Consider the following 16,487-nt stretch of genomic DNA (forward strand, 5'->3'; position numbering starts at 1 on the left):
AGCCATCAGCAGTCAGGAGACCGGCATAAGCTTTGGAAAATTGCTTTGGAATTATTTAAGGAGAAAATGCAGTTACCGGTTATTTGTGTCAAAGCTTGAGAAAAAAGAAAAAGACAGAAACTGGATTATTTTTCACTGAGGCAAAGCTCTGAATTTTCTTGGATTTGGATTACGATGCTTTGCTGTTATTTGACAGGTTATTTGTGGTTTTCAAATCTCATGGTATTGCTTACATATATCAGTATAAAGACTTTTATATGCCAAGAAAAGTCGTGTTTTTGCGTTTTTTCCTAAAACGTTTTCTGTTTAGTTATTAGGTGATTAGTACTGATGCCTGAAAAAGACCAAAACTCACAATTATTAGACATCACTGTATTTGTTTAGTTTACTTTATTATTACTCTGGAAATTTGATGATTGTCTTGTCTGATTATTTCTTAATAATTAAGTTAAATTTGCAACCCCGAGTTTAACAAAATGAGAAACGAGAGGGCTGCAGCAGTTCAGCTTTGAAATAAATGGCTTCATTTTTGATATCTTTGAAGAAAGGATTAAAGAGGAAAAAAGATGTTTTTTAGAAACATGAATGTGTCCACAAGTTGAATAAAATTTCAGACGACCACAGAAGAACACAAAGTCAGCACCATGCTTTCTTAAAAGAAGAGGATTTGTCCTCGTCCTTACTCGCCACTCAATCTGATTATATAAGTCAATGTACAATAATTGTGTTTTTTTTAAAAGAAGCTGTTGATGAAACTTCCCAGACAAGAAAATAAGCAAACAAATGATCTTCTTTGCTGATTGGAACAGAGTAATTCTTCATATCTACATTTTTATGTAAATTTGGTTCATTATTAACTCATTATTTACACTTTCTAACAGAAGCAAAGGTTGTTTAACTGGAAAATCTGTTGGAAAACATCGGAATATGACGCTATTCCTTCAACAGCATATTGTGCATTCCCTGTAAGTTGTGTCAGTGTGTGTTTTCCAAGACCCACCATGTGGGTGTTTCAGGTGTTCAAGGTAATATTACACTGAGCATGCAAAAGCAATGCAAATATTACACAACAGGTCAGAAGAATTGGTTGATTGCGCTTTATACGTGTCCTCACATCATGTTGTTACTTTGTGCTGCATATGTTGCTTATACAAACAGAACAACTGGTGTGCAAATATATTTGCACATTCTCTTGATGAGTCAAGTGGTGTCACGGTGTGTTTTTGCAGCATCACAGTCTGATCTTGATATTTCACTCTGTGTTTGTGCAAAAACCCACATGAAGTTTTGAGTTAATGATACACTAGATTCGCATCAATTGCACAAGACCAAATAAAAAAGGAGGATGGAAACCAAGCTGACACACATTTGAGGAATCACTCTCCAGAAGAATCATTCATCAGGTGGGATGTGTTTGTCCTTCAATATGTGGATTATGGTGGAGCTTAAAGAGTTTGATCTTCTCACATTTATTCCCTTTTTTCATGCAGAGATTGGTGCAGTGAGGCGAGGCATCCTGAAGACATGAAGACTGTGATTGTTGCTGTTTTGGTTTTGCTGGTCATCAGCCAGAGTGAGTTAAGCTGCAGCCTGTTTATATATGCATCATTTTCCATATCTGTCAATGAGGCACATTTGGGAGACTCTGCTACTGTTCTATTTACTGTATTTAAATTATTGGCTGTGAAAATGCTTTGCTACAGTGATTAAACCTGATTTATTTTTTTTCCCAGGTGAAGCTCTGAAGTGTTACTGTGGAGGTCTGCGACACTGCCCAAACTCTGTGGAGACCTGCCATGGCTTTAACAATGTCTGCACCAGTGCCATCATTTATGCAGGATCTAGTAAGTCAAAACCCTCATTTGGTTTAGTGTGCAGGAAAAAAAACAAAACAAAATTAAATCAGTTACAACAGATGATTTCATACCACCTTGTTTTCCTTGTTTCCACAGCTCCCAGATATTTCAAAGGTTGCATGAAGTCAAATGACTGCAGGATAATGAATCAGCCCGGTGTATCATCTGCCACTTGCTGCTCAGCTGATCTGTGCAACAGATACTAATGCCTGTAAACATGTTTACTGTCATGTAGTGTGCATTCTGGTGTTCTCATAATAAAGAGCAGTTTATTTTATCTTTGGCTTTTATATCAGTTCTTATTTGTATTATTTTCTATTCTCTAGAGAATTAATTGGGGTTTTTTCTTAAATGACAACATCACTTCATTACATTAATGTTTTTGAACTATTAGTTATTTATTGAACACTAACTAGGTTTGTTATGGCCAATTTAGAAAGGTGCTCATCATGAAATATGGTTTGTCAGTGGTTTGTTAAAGTAATAATTTCTGATTTTACATACAAAAAGCTGTTATAGGAAACTAACCAAAAAACTGAAACACTGAGGACATTAAAATGTGACTTAAAATTGTCAGTCAGTCAAAAGGTTATGCTTTAGCCAGAAACGGAAGCTATATTTAGATTATTATTAATATCCTTTTGTTATTCATTTATTGGGAAAATGCATCAAAGCGTTGTTACATGGGTGTTAGAAAATTAAATAATCCGCAGCCCTCTGAAAGGCTGGAACGACTAAACAAAGAAAATGATCAAAACAGACACAAACACAAAGAGACTGTTTACAGATGTTTGTATATATGTTTTTAAATAAATACATACAAAAAAAAACACTGATATAAAAGATCTGATATTTACAGTGCAACATAATGAGTTGGTATGATGTACTGACCCCAATACTATACCTCATGCACAGTATGTTATATTCCTGAATTAGTCTTATGTGTAAGAGGTATGGTAAAAGTAAGGACACAGGTTATATGTTTGTATTTAATTAGCCAACACTAGAGGATTTCATTTGGTTTCATTACTTGACAGAAATTACATTATGAGTTAAGTGGGATAGAAATTGCAAAGAACAGACAAGACCAGATGTAAGCTTGTACTTAATGCTGACTATGAATCATAAAAAGGCAGTATACCTAACAGACAACTTACCAAAAAATCCATTTCACACAAACATAGAATTTGTTCCCATTTCTTTAGTAGAATCTATGAAAAATGTCAAAGTTAATGCAAACTAACTAGAATTTTCCCATCAACAAAGCAAATCCCAAAGAGCTATTAGCTGAAAACGTGACATATCTCAGCACGGTGTCCAGTGTGTCCTTAAAATAGAGGGAAATTGGACAAATAGAGAAGACCGAACAAGTTCCAGGCCTAAAAAATATCTACAGCAGGTGAACAGTATCTGAAGGACATTAAGAAGTAAGAAAAAATCCAGCAGACCTGACACATACATCAGGCCCTTCAGTTGATCCATCTACTGTTTGCTGAGACCTTGTCAGAAATGGTCCCAGTGGATGGTTGGCTGTCAAAAAGCCTTTCTTAACCAAGGCAAACAGGAAGAACAGGTTGAGGTGTGCCACGTTACATAAGAACTGGACTGAAAATCAACAAATCCAGATGAATCCAAATTACAAATTTTTTTGTTCAAATCATCATCACTATGCCCAGAGGAGGTCAAGGGAGATGTGTTGTAGTGAGAGTGTCTACAGCAATCTTTAAACCTTTGAAACTCAGTCGAGACTCTGTCATGGTTTGTGGCTGCAATTCAGCCAGTGGTGTTGGGAAGTGTAACACTGTCAGTCATTGATTGAGCTCCCCAGAGTCTGCACCTCAATATTTTTGAAGCAGTTTTGGATCATTTTAACAGAGAAAAGAACAAAAGGCAACCAACATCCAAAGAAAAGCTTTGAATGTCCTTCAAGAAGCCTGGAGAGCTAGACTATTTAAAGAAATTACAAGAACGCTTGCCTAAAAGAGTTCAGAATGTGTTAAAGAATAAAGGTGATCATACCAAATATTGATTTTCAAGCTCGTTAGAATTGTACAAACTCTGTTTTTCCCTTAAATGCTGCATTTTAATTTATCTTTTCAGATGTTTCAATAAATCGCTGCACCAAATTCCAATTTTCCAAGAAAACATAAAGTAATGAGGGGTGACGTGACACTGCTTCTATTTTTCATTTTATATTATGCCAACACTCAGTAAATAAACGCTCTGTTTTTTTAGTGACACCAGCCTTTGAGAAGTGGTTCCATGGTGTAATGGTTAGCACTCTGGACTTTGAATCCAGTGATCTGAGTTCGAATCTCAGTGGAACCTGATGTCAAATTAAACTCTTTATAAATGGATACTGGATTTCCATATATGTCTGCATTTATTTCACATTTTCCTGACAAAACATAAACAAAGAGAAGTGACTTGAGACTTTTGCACAGCTCTATATGTATGCTAAGACCTTTTGGGTTTATGCTGATTGTCTTGTTACAAAGACTCCATGGGCTTATTTGGCAGTTTTCAACTTTGATGTTCGTGTTTTAAAAGGTTATGTTTTTTTTTAAATCTCTTCTCAGTTCTACATTAACACTTTATGATTATTTTTAAAACCCTTTTTTGTTATTTTTCAGGGTTTTTTTTATTAGTATTCAAAAGATTGGTTTTTCAGACATTTTTCATCTGTTTGTTTATGTTGTAAAACAGCTTCTCTTCTTGATTTCTTACTGGAACTCTTCAGGGACACACTGATCTGAAAATGTCCCTTATGATTGCACTCTGGTATTTCCAAGATCAATAACAAATCTTCAAACTAAACAATTCTCTGTATTTGACGAGGTTTTATCATGTTCTTTATACCCTGTTACAATTTGCTCACCTATTTATTTATTTATTTGCAGTGTTGGTCCAAATTGGCTGATTGCGCTTTATACGTGTCCTCACATCATGTTGTTACTTTGCGCTGCATATGTTGCTTATACAAACAGAACAATTGGTGTGCAAATATATTTGCACATTCTCTTGATGAGTCAAGTGGTGTCACGGTGTGTTTTTGCAGCATCACAGTCTGATCTTGATATTTCACTCTGCACGCTTGCACAACAAGACCAAATAAAAAAGGAGGATGGAAACCCAGCTGTCACACATTTGAGGAATCACTCTCCAGAAGAATCATTCATCAGGTGGGATGTGTTTGTCCTTCAATATGTGGATTATGGTGGAGCTTAAAGAGTTTGATCTTCTCACATTTATTCCCTTTTTTCATACAGAGATTGGTGCAGTGAGGCGAGGCATCCTGAAGACATGAAGACTGTGATTGTTGCTGTTTTGGTTTTGCTGGTCATCAGCCAGAGTGAGTTAAGCTTCAGCCTGTTTCTATATGCATCATTTTCCATATCTGTCAATGAGGCACATTTGGGAGACTCTGCTACTGTTCTATTTACTGTATTTAAATTATTGGCTGTGAAAATGCTTTGCTACAGTGATTAAACCTGATTTATTTTTTTTCCCAGGTGAAGCTCTGAAGTGTTACTGTGGAGGTCTGCGACACTGCCCAAACTCTGTGGAGACCTGCCATGGCTTTAACAATGTCTGCACCAGTGCCATCATTTATGCAGGATCTAGTAAGTCAAAACCCTCATTTGGTTTAGTGTGCAGGGAAAAAAAAGAACAAAATTAAATCAGTTACAACAGATGATTTCATACCACCTTGTTTTCCTTGTTTCCACAGCTCCCAGATATTTCAAAGGTTGCATGAAGTCAAATGACTGCAGGATAATGAATCAGCCCGGTGTATCACCTGCCACTTGCTGCTCAGCTGATCTGTGCAACAGATAAATGGCTATCATACACAATATTTTCCAGCGAATAAATAATCCAATCCCACATATTGTGTAATACAATTTTCACAATAAAATCAACTAATTATACACATACAATGTTTTATGGCCATCAATAACTGCAAATCCTTTGTTAGTCTGGTGTTCCTTAGAATAGATTACTTCACTTTATTGTAATACAACTATAATTCAGGGGAGAAAAGAAAGCAAAATCAGACAATAACTTACATTTTCTGCAAAACAAAATACGGTTGTATCTTTGAGTGTGTTCCAAATCCCTCCGAATGTTATTTGCTTTCCAATTGCACCACCATGTGGCATTTAACCATGTGTTGTTTCTGCATAGAGATGAGCTTTGTTACTAAAGAGTCACAGGAAAAATGTTTTTGTTTTTCAAAATGTGAGAAAGGTTTTGGAGTGACTGAGTCAAAGTCTGGACATAAATCCGACTGAAATGATTTGGCATGACTTTAAAGGCCATTCATGCTCAAGAAACCGCCAGCGTAGCTGAATTAAAACAATTCTGCAAAGCAGAGTTGGCCAAAATTTCTCTACGGAGTTGTGAAAGAATCATTACCAGTTATTGCAAAAGCTTGACTGCAATTTGTGCTGCCAAGGGTGGCACAACCAGTTATTAGGAAAGAAGAAAATACTTCGTTAATTGTGTAAGTATCTCTGAAAATATAAATAGAATTAATGAATCCCTTGGCTACACAAATGTGTCTTTTAAATCGCATAACATCTAATTGTATTTCTAGCTTACTAAACATCCAGAAGGATATAATAATAATAATAATAATAATAAATAATGTCAATTATGTCATGAAAAGTTGGATCAAGTCTTTTTTCTTTTTTTTTTTTGGAGTATGAGTTTTTGAATTTAAACCTTTGTTGCAAATTACCCAAGCACTGCGAAATAATCTTCCTCTAAAAGTCATTGCAAGTGTTTCTGTCATTGATCATTTTAAAAATAGTACAGGACTGAGCTAGCTCCTGCTGACGTTCTGCAATCTCCGTATTTGATTGGCTGTGACATCACATCACATGACAAGCGAATCCAGGAAGTATTTTTGTTACTGAAGGCGGAAGCATATATTCCACAGAAGCTGGAAGTCTTTTAGTGGAACGGGAGAAAACGCTGTTAACGAGAAATAACATCGTTATAAGTCACTCTACACACGGTACAGCGAATCTTGTTTTTTCGTTTTCGGTAAGAAACCCAAAACTTCCTGTTAGCTGATTAGCATTATGAACTGATTTGATCGTCGTTAATACAGACGAGCTTTAGCTTCCGAGCTAACTGTCTGACTGATGGTGTTTTTGTCCGTATAGACGGTCAAAGTTAAAGGACTAGCGGGTTCACCCGGTGCTTTTGGACTTATAACTACAAATACGCACACTTAAATTGTTTGTTAGTGTCCTGTTGACTACAGAAGCATTTCAGCTTGTGAGACAGCATTAAAAACAGAATGGAGCCATTTCTAGGTTGTTTTAGCTTAACTCGTCAGCTGTTACTAACATGCCAGACTAGGTCTTTCAGGCCGATATCGATATCAGTGTTTGAGAGTTCAAGGCTGTATGTGGTGCCCTTTTCCATTTTATCATTTAAGTGTTTTTTTTTTTTTAACCAAACAACATTTGCTGCTGCTAACAAATAATTTCAGATAACTGTGGCGGAGACCTGCTCAGCTGTACTTTTAGCAGTTAAAAAAGTGAACAGACTGCATGTAGATCTATGGTTATGAACTTCACATGACAGCGACTGATCTGAATCTTTTGTGTCAGTTCGGTATTGTCTGATAGAAGAGCTGACAGGCTTTATAACGTAATTAATAATAACTTATATGATGGATACTGCGTTGTTTCTACGCTATAATCGGGGATAAACAAACGTTAGTCTAGCAGAGGTATGAAAAAACAAGTGTTATCTACAAGCTAACGTAAAAATCAGTCACTTATAGATATGTATTCCTAAAATGTACCCACAAAAAAGGTTCAGTTTATTTTTCTAAAAATGTTTCAGGCTTGCCTGGATCGCCGCTGTTTTTGTCGCCCCGGAGTGTGATTTCTGACCTCGCTCACAATCGGTGCGTGGACTTCCAACCCTTCTCAAACTCCGAGTATTTAGTTTGTTTCCTAACAGTCTCTGTCAATGGCTGGACGTGGTGGTGGAGGAGCAAACAGGCCTAATGGTGCTGCAGCAGCAAATAAAATCTGCCAGTTCAAGCTGGTCCTGCTGGGGGAGTCAGCGGTGGGGAAGTCGAGCTTAGTGCTGCGCTTTGTCAAAGGGCAGTTCCACGAATTCCAGGAGAGCACCATTGGAGGTGAGAAACACGTTTCTAAATGAAGGAAACTGATTTTGTTTGGAAGCTGTAGGTGTCTCTCTAGGTAGATTATGTTGCTGTCTGCATGTTAAGTGAATATTGTTTGAAATTTAGGAATCTTAGTGCTGTATCAGGTTTGATAACTCACATGGGTAAATGTGCCTTTCATATTCCTCTCAAGTATTCCCAAATGTTAAATGTCATTTAAAAACAAGCATCTGTAGAAGAGCTTTCCTTAAATAACATTGCTGACATTTGGCAAATGTTTCATCAAAATAAAAGCTGTTCACATAAAGAACATGCATTCACTGGTCAGTATGTTAGGCGCATCTTGCTAGTACCAAGTTGGGCCTCGTTTTACCTTCAGAACTGTCTTAGTTCTTCATGGCATAGATTCTACTAGTGCCGAAAACATTACTCTGAGATTTTGGTCCATATTGACATGATAGTATCACACAGGTGATGCATATTTCTCAGCTGCATATGTATGATGCAAACCCCTGTTCAGCCACATCCAGAAGGTGCCCTGTTGAATTCAGATTTGTGACTGTGATGACCATTTAAGTACAGTGAACTGATCGTTGAAGAAACCAGTTTGAGATGATACGAGTCTTGTGATGTGGCGGGTTATCCTACACAGAGGTCATGCACCTATAGATGTGGCATTTAGAATTATATAAATTTGTGCCCAAGCTAATCTGAAGTGATGCAATGCCTCCTAACTTATCTTCAGATCAGATGTGAACAGGATAGTCTTCTAGGAAGATTGAGTGTTTCATTTATTTATTGTTTACGTTTTCATTCTCTCTGCAGCTGCTTTCCTCACTCAGACTGTCTGCCTTGACGACACCACTGTGAAGTTTGAGATCTGGGACACAGCGGGTCAGGAGCGCTACCACAGCCTGGCTCCAATGTACTACAGAGGGGCTCAAGCAGCGATTGTGGTCTATGACATTACCAACACAGTAGGTTTCACCCACAGGGTAACAGTTACAGTATCTCAGAAAACTGAGTACACCCCTCCAATTTTTGTAAATATTTAGTTATATCTTTTCATGGGACAACACTGAAGATATGACACTTTGATACAATGTACAGCTTATACAACAGTGAAAATTTGCTGTCCCCTCTAAATGACTCAACACACAGCCATTATTGCTTAAACCGCTGGCAACAAAAGTGAGTACGCCCCTAAGTGAAAATGTCCAAATTGTGCCCAATTAGCCATTTTCCCTCCCTGGTGTCATGTGACTCATTAGTTTCACAAGGTCTCAGGTGTAAATGGGAAACAGGTTGTTGAATTTGGTGTTATTGTTCTCACACTCTCTCATACTGGTCACTGGAAGTTTATTAGGCACCTCATGGTAAAGAACTGTCTGGGGATCTGAAAAAAAGAATTGTTACTCTACATAAAGATGGCTCAGGCTATAAGAATATTGCCAATAGGGCTGGGCCATATTATACCGTTCACGGTAATACCGGTATAATGTTAGGCAACGATAGGAAAATGAAATATCGCGATAGAATGGGAGTAAAACGCGCATGCGCAGTGCCTTTGTTTTCATACGCACATGGCCGATTGTTGAGTGAAACAGATGAACCAGAATTGGTTTGTAAAAATGGTGCAACTTCCGTGATGTGGAACTGGTTTGGTGTTTGTCCGTCAGATACACAACAAAGCACATTTTTTTGCAGAACATGCAAGCGGGCCGTCGTTATTGTCGTATTTGTCGGACTAAGATGCTCTTAAATCTGGGAGTAATCTGGGTCCTAAACTCCGTAATCTTCAGGTCAAACAACACTGCAGCATCACTTAGAGTTAAAAACTGTCTAAATTCTTTCATCTTTAATAAAACGATCAGCATTGCTGCTTTACGAGGTGTAACTATAAAGTTTAACTTCCAGGCATCCATGAAAACAAAAGTTATTACATTTAACGGAGTTAGAAGTTAGCAGGAAGCTAGCGGAAGTTAGCTCGCTAGTTTCGCTAGTTACCTAAGCATGATATTGCATGTTCTGACTGAGAGATTTCTGAAAAAAATCAAACGTACAGCTCTGCTATCACTTCCAACATAAATGAAGACAGGAAACTAAACAGCAGTGACGTTTGTAGGGTTACTGAAGTTGGGCTAGCTGGTATATAATGATGTGCTACGTGATCGCTAGCGACACAGCTATGTTAGCATAACATAAACAGTGAAGCTGGAGGACGAACACTAACACTTTTCCACTTATAAAAGTTAACGTGAAGGTTCTTCATGGTTAGAGACAAATGCAATCGCATGGCAGGATGCTGTAAACGGACCAAACTTCAGTCAGGAGAACAACTGAGATAATCCATCCACAATACGAGGTTAGTCATTAATATACTGCAACAACATGGGAATAGAGCAGCTGCCAGAGAATTCAACATTAATGAATCAATGGTACAGAAGTGGAGGAAGCAAGAAGAATGAGTTTAATAAAGTTTGATTTATCTGACTGCTTTGTTTCGCTTAATGTGCCTTATAATCCCGTGCACCTTATGGTCCGAAAAATACGTACTGCACACTGCAGTTTAATGTTGCAAAGCACCTCTTTTTAACTTCAGTGGATATTATACATGGTTATGCTCAGGATGTGTCAGCCCATTTCTACTGGAAATGCCTTTTGGTTAAACTTTCAGCAAGGAATTTGCATTTGCACTGTTACATTTTTATAAAGCTTTAATGTACATAAAAACCAGCTTCTTGTTTAAGTGAAAATAAATGGAAGGTTGTCTTTTTGCGCTAGTAATGTTGTGGAGTTGTATTTTGTCTCGCATCAATTATATCGTTATCGCAAATTTTCAAATATATATCGTGATAAATATTTTTGGCCATATCGCCCTGCTCTAATTGCCAACACCCTGAAACTGAGCTGCAGCACGGTGGCCAAGACCATACATCAGTTTAACAGGACAGGTTCCACTCATAACAAACCTCGCCATGGTTGATCAAAGAAGTTGAGTGCACATGCTCAACGTCATACCCAGTGGTCTTTTGAAAATAGATGTACGAGTGCTGCCAGAATTGCTGGAGAAGTTGAAGGCATTAAGGCCTGTCAGTGCTTAGACCATACGCCTCACACTGCATCAAATGGATGTCCTCACAGAAGGAAGCTTCTTCTTCTTCTAAAGATAATGCATAAGAAAGTCGGCAAACAGTTTGCTGAAGACAAGCAGACTAAGGACAAGGATAAGACCAAGATTAAGTTATTTGGTTCAGATTGTGTCAAGGGTGTGTGGCAGCAACCAGGTGAGGAGTACAAAGACAAGTTTGTCTTGCCTACAGTCAAGCATGGTGGATGGTGGTGGGAGTGTCATTGTTTGGGGCTGTATCAGTGCTGCTGGCACTGAGGAACGCATAATTGAGGGAACCCTGAATGCCAACATGTACTGTGACATACTGAAGCAGAGCATGATCCCCTCCCTTCAGAAACTATCCCACAGGGCAGGATTCCAACATGATAACAAACCCAAACACACCTCCAAAAACTGAGGGTAAAGCTGCTTGACAGACCTAGCATGTCTCCAGACTTAAACCCTATTGAGCATCTGTGGGGCATCCTCTAATGGAAAGTGGAGGAGCGCAAGGTCTCTAACATCCACCTGCTCCATGATGTCATTATGAAGGAGTGGAAGAGGATTTCCATGGCAACCTGTGAAGCTCTAGTGAACTCCACGCTCAATAGAGTTAAGGCAGTGTTAGTGCCACACAAAATCTATCTTGACACTTTGGGCACAGTTTGGACATTTTCACTTAGGGGTTTACTCATTTTTGTTGCCAGTGGTTTAGGTAATAATGGCAAAAATGTGAGGGGTGTACTCAGTTTCGTGACATACTGTATGATGCTTGCAGATACTGCTTTGTTTAATTCATTTGTTTCATTGTTTTGTTGCTCCCAAAAGTGGAAGAATGCAAAATATGCTGATAATCAGTGATCATTTTTAAAAAATCACTGAAAAAACAGTTACAATTGTTAAGGTGTGTTTTGGCTTTTACTGAAGGATTCAAGATCCTCACTTATTTTTGTTTGGTTTTTTGCAATTAACCTGTAACTATGATTTAGATACAACCTCAGATAAATAGCAAAACATGATACATTCATTTAACTAAAACTAAGCCAAAATGAAAAAGCAATGTGTGAAAAACTAAGTACATCCTCACTGTTTCCATAGGAATTAAGAGTGTAAATAGCGGCACTTTAGTTGATCATTAGTAAGTGTGAGCACGTCTGTAAAAGCAGGTGCTTTTCAATTTTCTGGTCTGGAGCATTCGGGTGTGTGTTTACAATGCCAAGGAGGAAAGACATCAGCGATGATTTTAAAGGGTCATAATGTCATTTCCAAACAAATTACATTTATTATTCTCAGTAAAACTAATATTCACATGTGGAAAACATTAAACACAGTTTGTAATCTTCCAGCAAATGCACTGAACAAACCACAAGATGTGTGGAACAATGTCCTTTGAATAGATAAAACCAAAGTGGAGATGCTTGTCCATAATGCACAGCACCACTTTTGTGAAAACCAAACACAGCATATCAGCAGAAACGTCTCATACCAAGTGAGAGCACAGGGGTGATTTGGGCTTTTGGCGGCTACAGGAGCTGGACACCTTGCGGTTCTTTATTCAACTATGATCTCATCAGTATACCAAATTATTCTAGAGCAGGGGTCCCCAATCCCAGTCCACGAGGGCCGGCGTTCCTGCAGGTTTTAGGTGTGTCCTTGATCCACCACAGCTGATTTAAATGGATAAATTACCTTCTCAACATGTCTTGAAGTTCTCTAGAGACCTGATAATGAACTAATCATGTGATTCAGGTGTGTTGACCCAGGGTGAGATCTAAAACCTGCAGGGACACCGTCCCTCGTGGACTGGGATTGGGGACCCCTGTTCTAGAGTCCTATGTGAGGCCATCTTTCTGACAGTTAAAAAAATAGCTAAAATTGGGTCATGGAACAGGACAATGATTCCCAGCACAACAGCAGATCTATAATAATGATGTCTGGAAAAAGAAAAGAACTCAGATGCCTCGATGGCCCAGTCAAAGTCAGGACCTCAACCTCATTGAATGTTGTGGTAGGGGCTTAAAAAGCATTGCATATGCAAAGCAATATAGACTGGGCCAGAATTCCTCCACAGTGATGTGAGAGACTGATAACATCATAGAGAAGATGAGGTGTGCTTAATTTTTTTACACACTGCTTCTGCATTTTAGTTAAATAAATAATAACACGGTGTAACATGTTGTGTGTTGTTTCTCACCTGCAGTTGTATTTACCTAATATTTAAGATTATTTTTACATACATGACAGAGGGTGTGCTTTGACTCAGTGTAAGTTAATTTTAAACATATGCGTGTGTGTGTGTGTGTTCATGGGCTTGTGGGCTTTTTGAGGTCACATCAGCTATGCTAGTATGAAATTTAAAAAAAGAAAACATGTTTGACCAACATTAAAGATAGCTGTAGTGCTAAATACTTTGGGGAAATGCAAATTAAGTTTGTTGGTTTTTCAGGACACTTTTGATCGTGCGAAAAATTGGGTGAAGGAGCTTCAAAGGCAGGCCAGTCCCAACATAGTGATCGCTCTGGCTGGCAACAAAGCGGACATCGCAAACAAAAGAGCTGTCGAGTTTCAGGTATAAAGATGCATATAGAGGACTTAATATAAGCAAAAAATCTGATATTTAGAGGTTTCATTTGAATTTGTTGATTAACTTTTATATCTAAATCGTGTTCTCAGGAGGCACAAGCCTATGCCGATGACAACAGTCTGCTTTTTATGGAGACCTCAGCCAAGACCGCTATGAATGTCAATGAAATTTTCATGGCTATAGGTAAGTAATGCATTTAGTCACATATTCCAGTTGACCAGTTTGGAATCACAAATTAACCTAACATATGTGATAGATTAAAAAAACAAACCTGTATTGTTTTATTGTCACCTTTTGGTGCTGTTTTGGTGTTTCGTAGCTTTATTTTGAAATATCTGTTCCCCTGTCCCTGTAGCGAAGAAGCTACCGAAGAGCGAGCCCCAGGGTACAGCTGGACAAGGTGGGCGGACAAGGACAGGAGTAGATCTAGAACAAACTAACCCTCAGGGCAGCAGCAGCAGCCGGTGCTGCGGCGGCAACTAAGAAGCAAGAAAAAACGAACTTGGTGAACGAGCCCTGAACATCATTTTAAGGACAGCATGTAGCAAAAAGCCAGAGAGGCAGGAGAGGGCAGAACCACTCGCCACTTCCACACTGAGATTACAGATGAGATTATCTGCATCCCGTTTGATTAAAGGAACTTTTGTAAAGCAAATCATAAGCTAGAGGGAATTCCCAAGATCCCTCACTACTTCTTCTCTGTCTTTCCCTTCTGTGTCTGTCCGCCTCCCTGTTGATCTTTAGCATCTCTCTGATGATCGAATGCTGTTATAAATGATTTTGAAGCATGATGCTGAGGTTGTTGGAATTGTTGGAGTGTGTGTGTGCGCGCGTGTGTTTGTGTGTGTGTGTAGAATATGTATATTTATATATGCACACACGTTTTCTACTCCTGTCATTTGCCTATATTCAGTGGGGGAAAAAAAAAGTACCCAAAAATATTAATCCTTAAATTACAAATGGTAGAGCGATTTAATCTTTTTGTCGTAATGCAGCATAAGCACCTGACATTAGCATGTGTAAGTTATCTTGATAGTGACAGGTGACATTTTGGAGTTAGCAGTTAGCCCTTGTATAAAATCATCTGACCGTGTCCTGACGTTGTCTCTATATGCAGGTTGGTTGGTTAGTTCCCAAGTTAAAGATGGATCTTTTATCTTTGCAAGTTGGCCATCTTTGTGTCCAGAAATTAATATTATCTATTTCTGGAAAGAGGAGATAGAAGACTTTGAAGGTTCTGCTTAACATTTCAGTTTAATGATGTGAGCAGGAAGAGGCAGAACTTGAAGGGTAGATGATTTTGTTTAACTTAATGTTGTTAGGCTGCTCTAACTGCATTTACACTAACAGATCTAATCAGAGTGCAAGCCAAGCACCTCTAAATGTGCCCTGGATTGTCTGATTACATACCAATCACAGTGCATAAAATTACACCTGCATTCCTTATACTTTCCCATCATTAAATTATCTAGTTGCAGATCACATTGTAATGCCAGGTGTAGAGGTGGCTTTGGTTATTCTTAATAGGGAGTTGGGTGAGACTGTTATAATAAAAGCTCAAGACTTTGCTTGCTGAGGGTGGTCGTGATTGGAGAGGCTACACTTCTGAAGAGGCTGTACCATAAATGCAGTTGTTTTCTTGCATTGTTTTATTGCTAACTGTAACACCGGAGAGTTGCTAGCCTTTTTTTTTTTTTTTTTTTAAAGAAATGTGAAATAACTTGTAAATCTGAAATGAAATAAATAACATACAAGATTCACTTTGTTTTGAGTTGTTTTGGAGTGTACTTCTCCCCCACCCCCAAAATACAGACCGGCCAGTAAGTTGTTGTTTTTTGTTTTTTTTCTCCCAATACTTTGTGCCGTGTGACCTGAATAGCACAAGTGGTTAATAAAATGGATCGATTGTGCTGGAGTTACAGTGAAAAGTATTCGCAGCGCTTCACTTGTTCCACATTTGCCTTAATTTTTGTTACATTTATTCCATTTTTGGAATAAGAATGTATTATTTTATCTCAAAACTCCTACACAAAATATATACCATAATAACAAAGTGAAAAAAAAGTTTGACTGAGATCCTTGCAAATGTATTAAAAAGAAAGTTGGTTTGACATAGTTTGGAAAGGCCTATACCTGTCTATATGACCTCCCATAGCAAACAGTGGATATCAGAGCACAACCCAAGACATGAAGTCCAAGGAATTGTCAGTAGACCTCCAAGACAGGATTGTATCAAGGAACAGATTCAGTGGGAAAGGGTACAGAAAAACCTGTGCAGCATTGAAGGTTCCAAAGACCACAAATGCCTCCATCATCTGTAAATCGAAGAAGTTTAAAACAAACAGGACTCTTCCTACATCTGAGTGACTGAGGTAGAAGGGATCAGGGAAGTGATCAACAACAGAGCTCCAGTGTTGCTCTGTGAAGACAGGAGGACCTTCCAGAAGTACAACCAGTTCTGAAGCACTCCACCAATCAGGCCTGTATGGTAAACTAGTGAGATGAAAGAGCACACCTGGGGTTTGCCAAATGGCAGCTGAAGGACTCTCAGACCATGAGAAACAACATTCTCTGGTCGGTTGAAACAAAGATTGAACTCTTTGACCTGAATCCCAAGCGTCATGTCTGGAAGAAACCAGGCACAGCTCATCCATTGGCCAATACTTTCCCTACAGTGAAGCGGGGTGGTGGAAGCATCATCTTGTGGGATGTTCTTCGCCAGCAGGAAGCGGTAGATGAGTCAGAGTTGAGGGAAAGATAAATGCAGCAATGCACAAAGACATC

General features: G+C 38.5%; 2 protein-coding genes and 1 non-coding gene across 6 annotated transcripts; all 3 read left to right on the forward strand.

The window, feature by feature from the left end:
• The first annotated feature begins 1,317 nt into the window (after window positions 1-1,317).
• LOC113027616 (short neurotoxin 3-like) lies at window positions 1,318-5,791 on the forward strand. 2 transcript variants are annotated; one of them, XM_026177234.1, is made up of 5 exons: window positions 1,318-1,403; window positions 1,491-1,573; window positions 1,734-1,844; window positions 1,953-2,055; window positions 5,690-5,791. In XM_026177234.1, the coding sequence occupies exons 2-5, from the start codon at window positions 1,525-1,527 to the stop codon at window positions 5,691-5,693; spliced, it is 267 nt and encodes an 88-aa protein (XP_026033019.1). In that variant the 5' UTR covers window positions 1,318-1,403; window positions 1,491-1,524; the 3' UTR covers window positions 5,694-5,791. The 2 variants fall into 2 exon arrangements, with proteins under 2 accessions (XP_026033019.1, XP_026033018.1); XM_026177233.1 differs by lacking the exon at window positions 5,690-5,791 and having other exon boundaries at window positions 1,953-2,133.
• Window positions 4,113-4,184, forward strand: trnaq-uug (transfer RNA glutamine (anticodon UUG)). Its single transcript has one exon. It is a non-coding gene; the product is annotated as a tRNA-Gln (tRNA).
• A 941-nt stretch (window positions 5,792-6,732) lies between the features above and the next one.
• LOC113028417 (ras-related protein Rab-5C-like) lies at window positions 6,733-15,382 on the forward strand. 3 transcript variants are annotated; one of them, XM_026178661.1, is made up of 6 exons: window positions 6,733-6,905; window positions 7,719-8,019; window positions 8,833-8,984; window positions 13,566-13,688; window positions 13,793-13,886; window positions 14,059-15,382. In XM_026178661.1, the coding sequence occupies exons 2-6, from the start codon at window positions 7,848-7,850 to the stop codon at window positions 14,184-14,186; spliced, it is 669 nt and encodes a 222-aa protein (XP_026034446.1). In that variant the 5' UTR covers window positions 6,733-6,905; window positions 7,719-7,847; the 3' UTR covers window positions 14,187-15,382. The 3 variants fall into 3 exon arrangements, with proteins under 3 accessions (XP_026034446.1, XP_026034448.1, XP_026034447.1); XM_026178663.1 differs by having other exon boundaries at window positions 7,824-8,019; XM_026178662.1 differs by having other exon boundaries at window positions 6,733-6,876.
• Window positions 15,383-16,487: the final 1,105 nt, after the last annotated feature.

This window comes from Astatotilapia calliptera, chromosome 8, assembly GCF_900246225.1.
Source record: "Astatotilapia calliptera chromosome 8, fAstCal1.2, whole genome shotgun sequence".
Lineage (NCBI taxonomy): Eukaryota > Metazoa > Chordata > Actinopteri > Cichliformes > Cichlidae > Astatotilapia > Astatotilapia calliptera.

Excerpts from the sequence above, each read along its gene's own strand:
- LOC113027616 (XM_026177233.1), top strand. The coding sequence starts at position 1,525 with ATGAAGACTGTGATTGTTGCTGTTTTGGTTTTGCTGGTCATCAGCCAG. Across the intron at positions 1,574-1,733 it reads TTTGCTGGTCATCAGCCAGA|GTGAAGCTCTGAAGTGTTAC; the intron begins GTGAGTTAAGCT and ends TTTTTTTCCCAG. Across the intron at positions 1,845-1,952 it reads CATCATTTATGCAGGATCTA|CTCCCAGATATTTCAAAGGT; the intron begins GTAAGTCAAAAC and ends TTGTTTCCACAG.
- LOC113028417 (XM_026178661.1), top strand. The coding sequence starts at position 7,848 with ATGGCTGGACGTGGTGGTGGAGGAGCAAACAGGCCTAATGGTGCTGCA. Across the intron at positions 8,985-13,565 it reads TCTATGACATTACCAACACA|GACACTTTTGATCGTGCGAA; the intron begins GTAGGTTTCACC and ends TTGGTTTTTCAG. Across the intron at positions 13,689-13,792 it reads AAAGAGCTGTCGAGTTTCAG|GAGGCACAAGCCTATGCCGA; the intron begins GTATAAAGATGC and ends TCGTGTTCTCAG.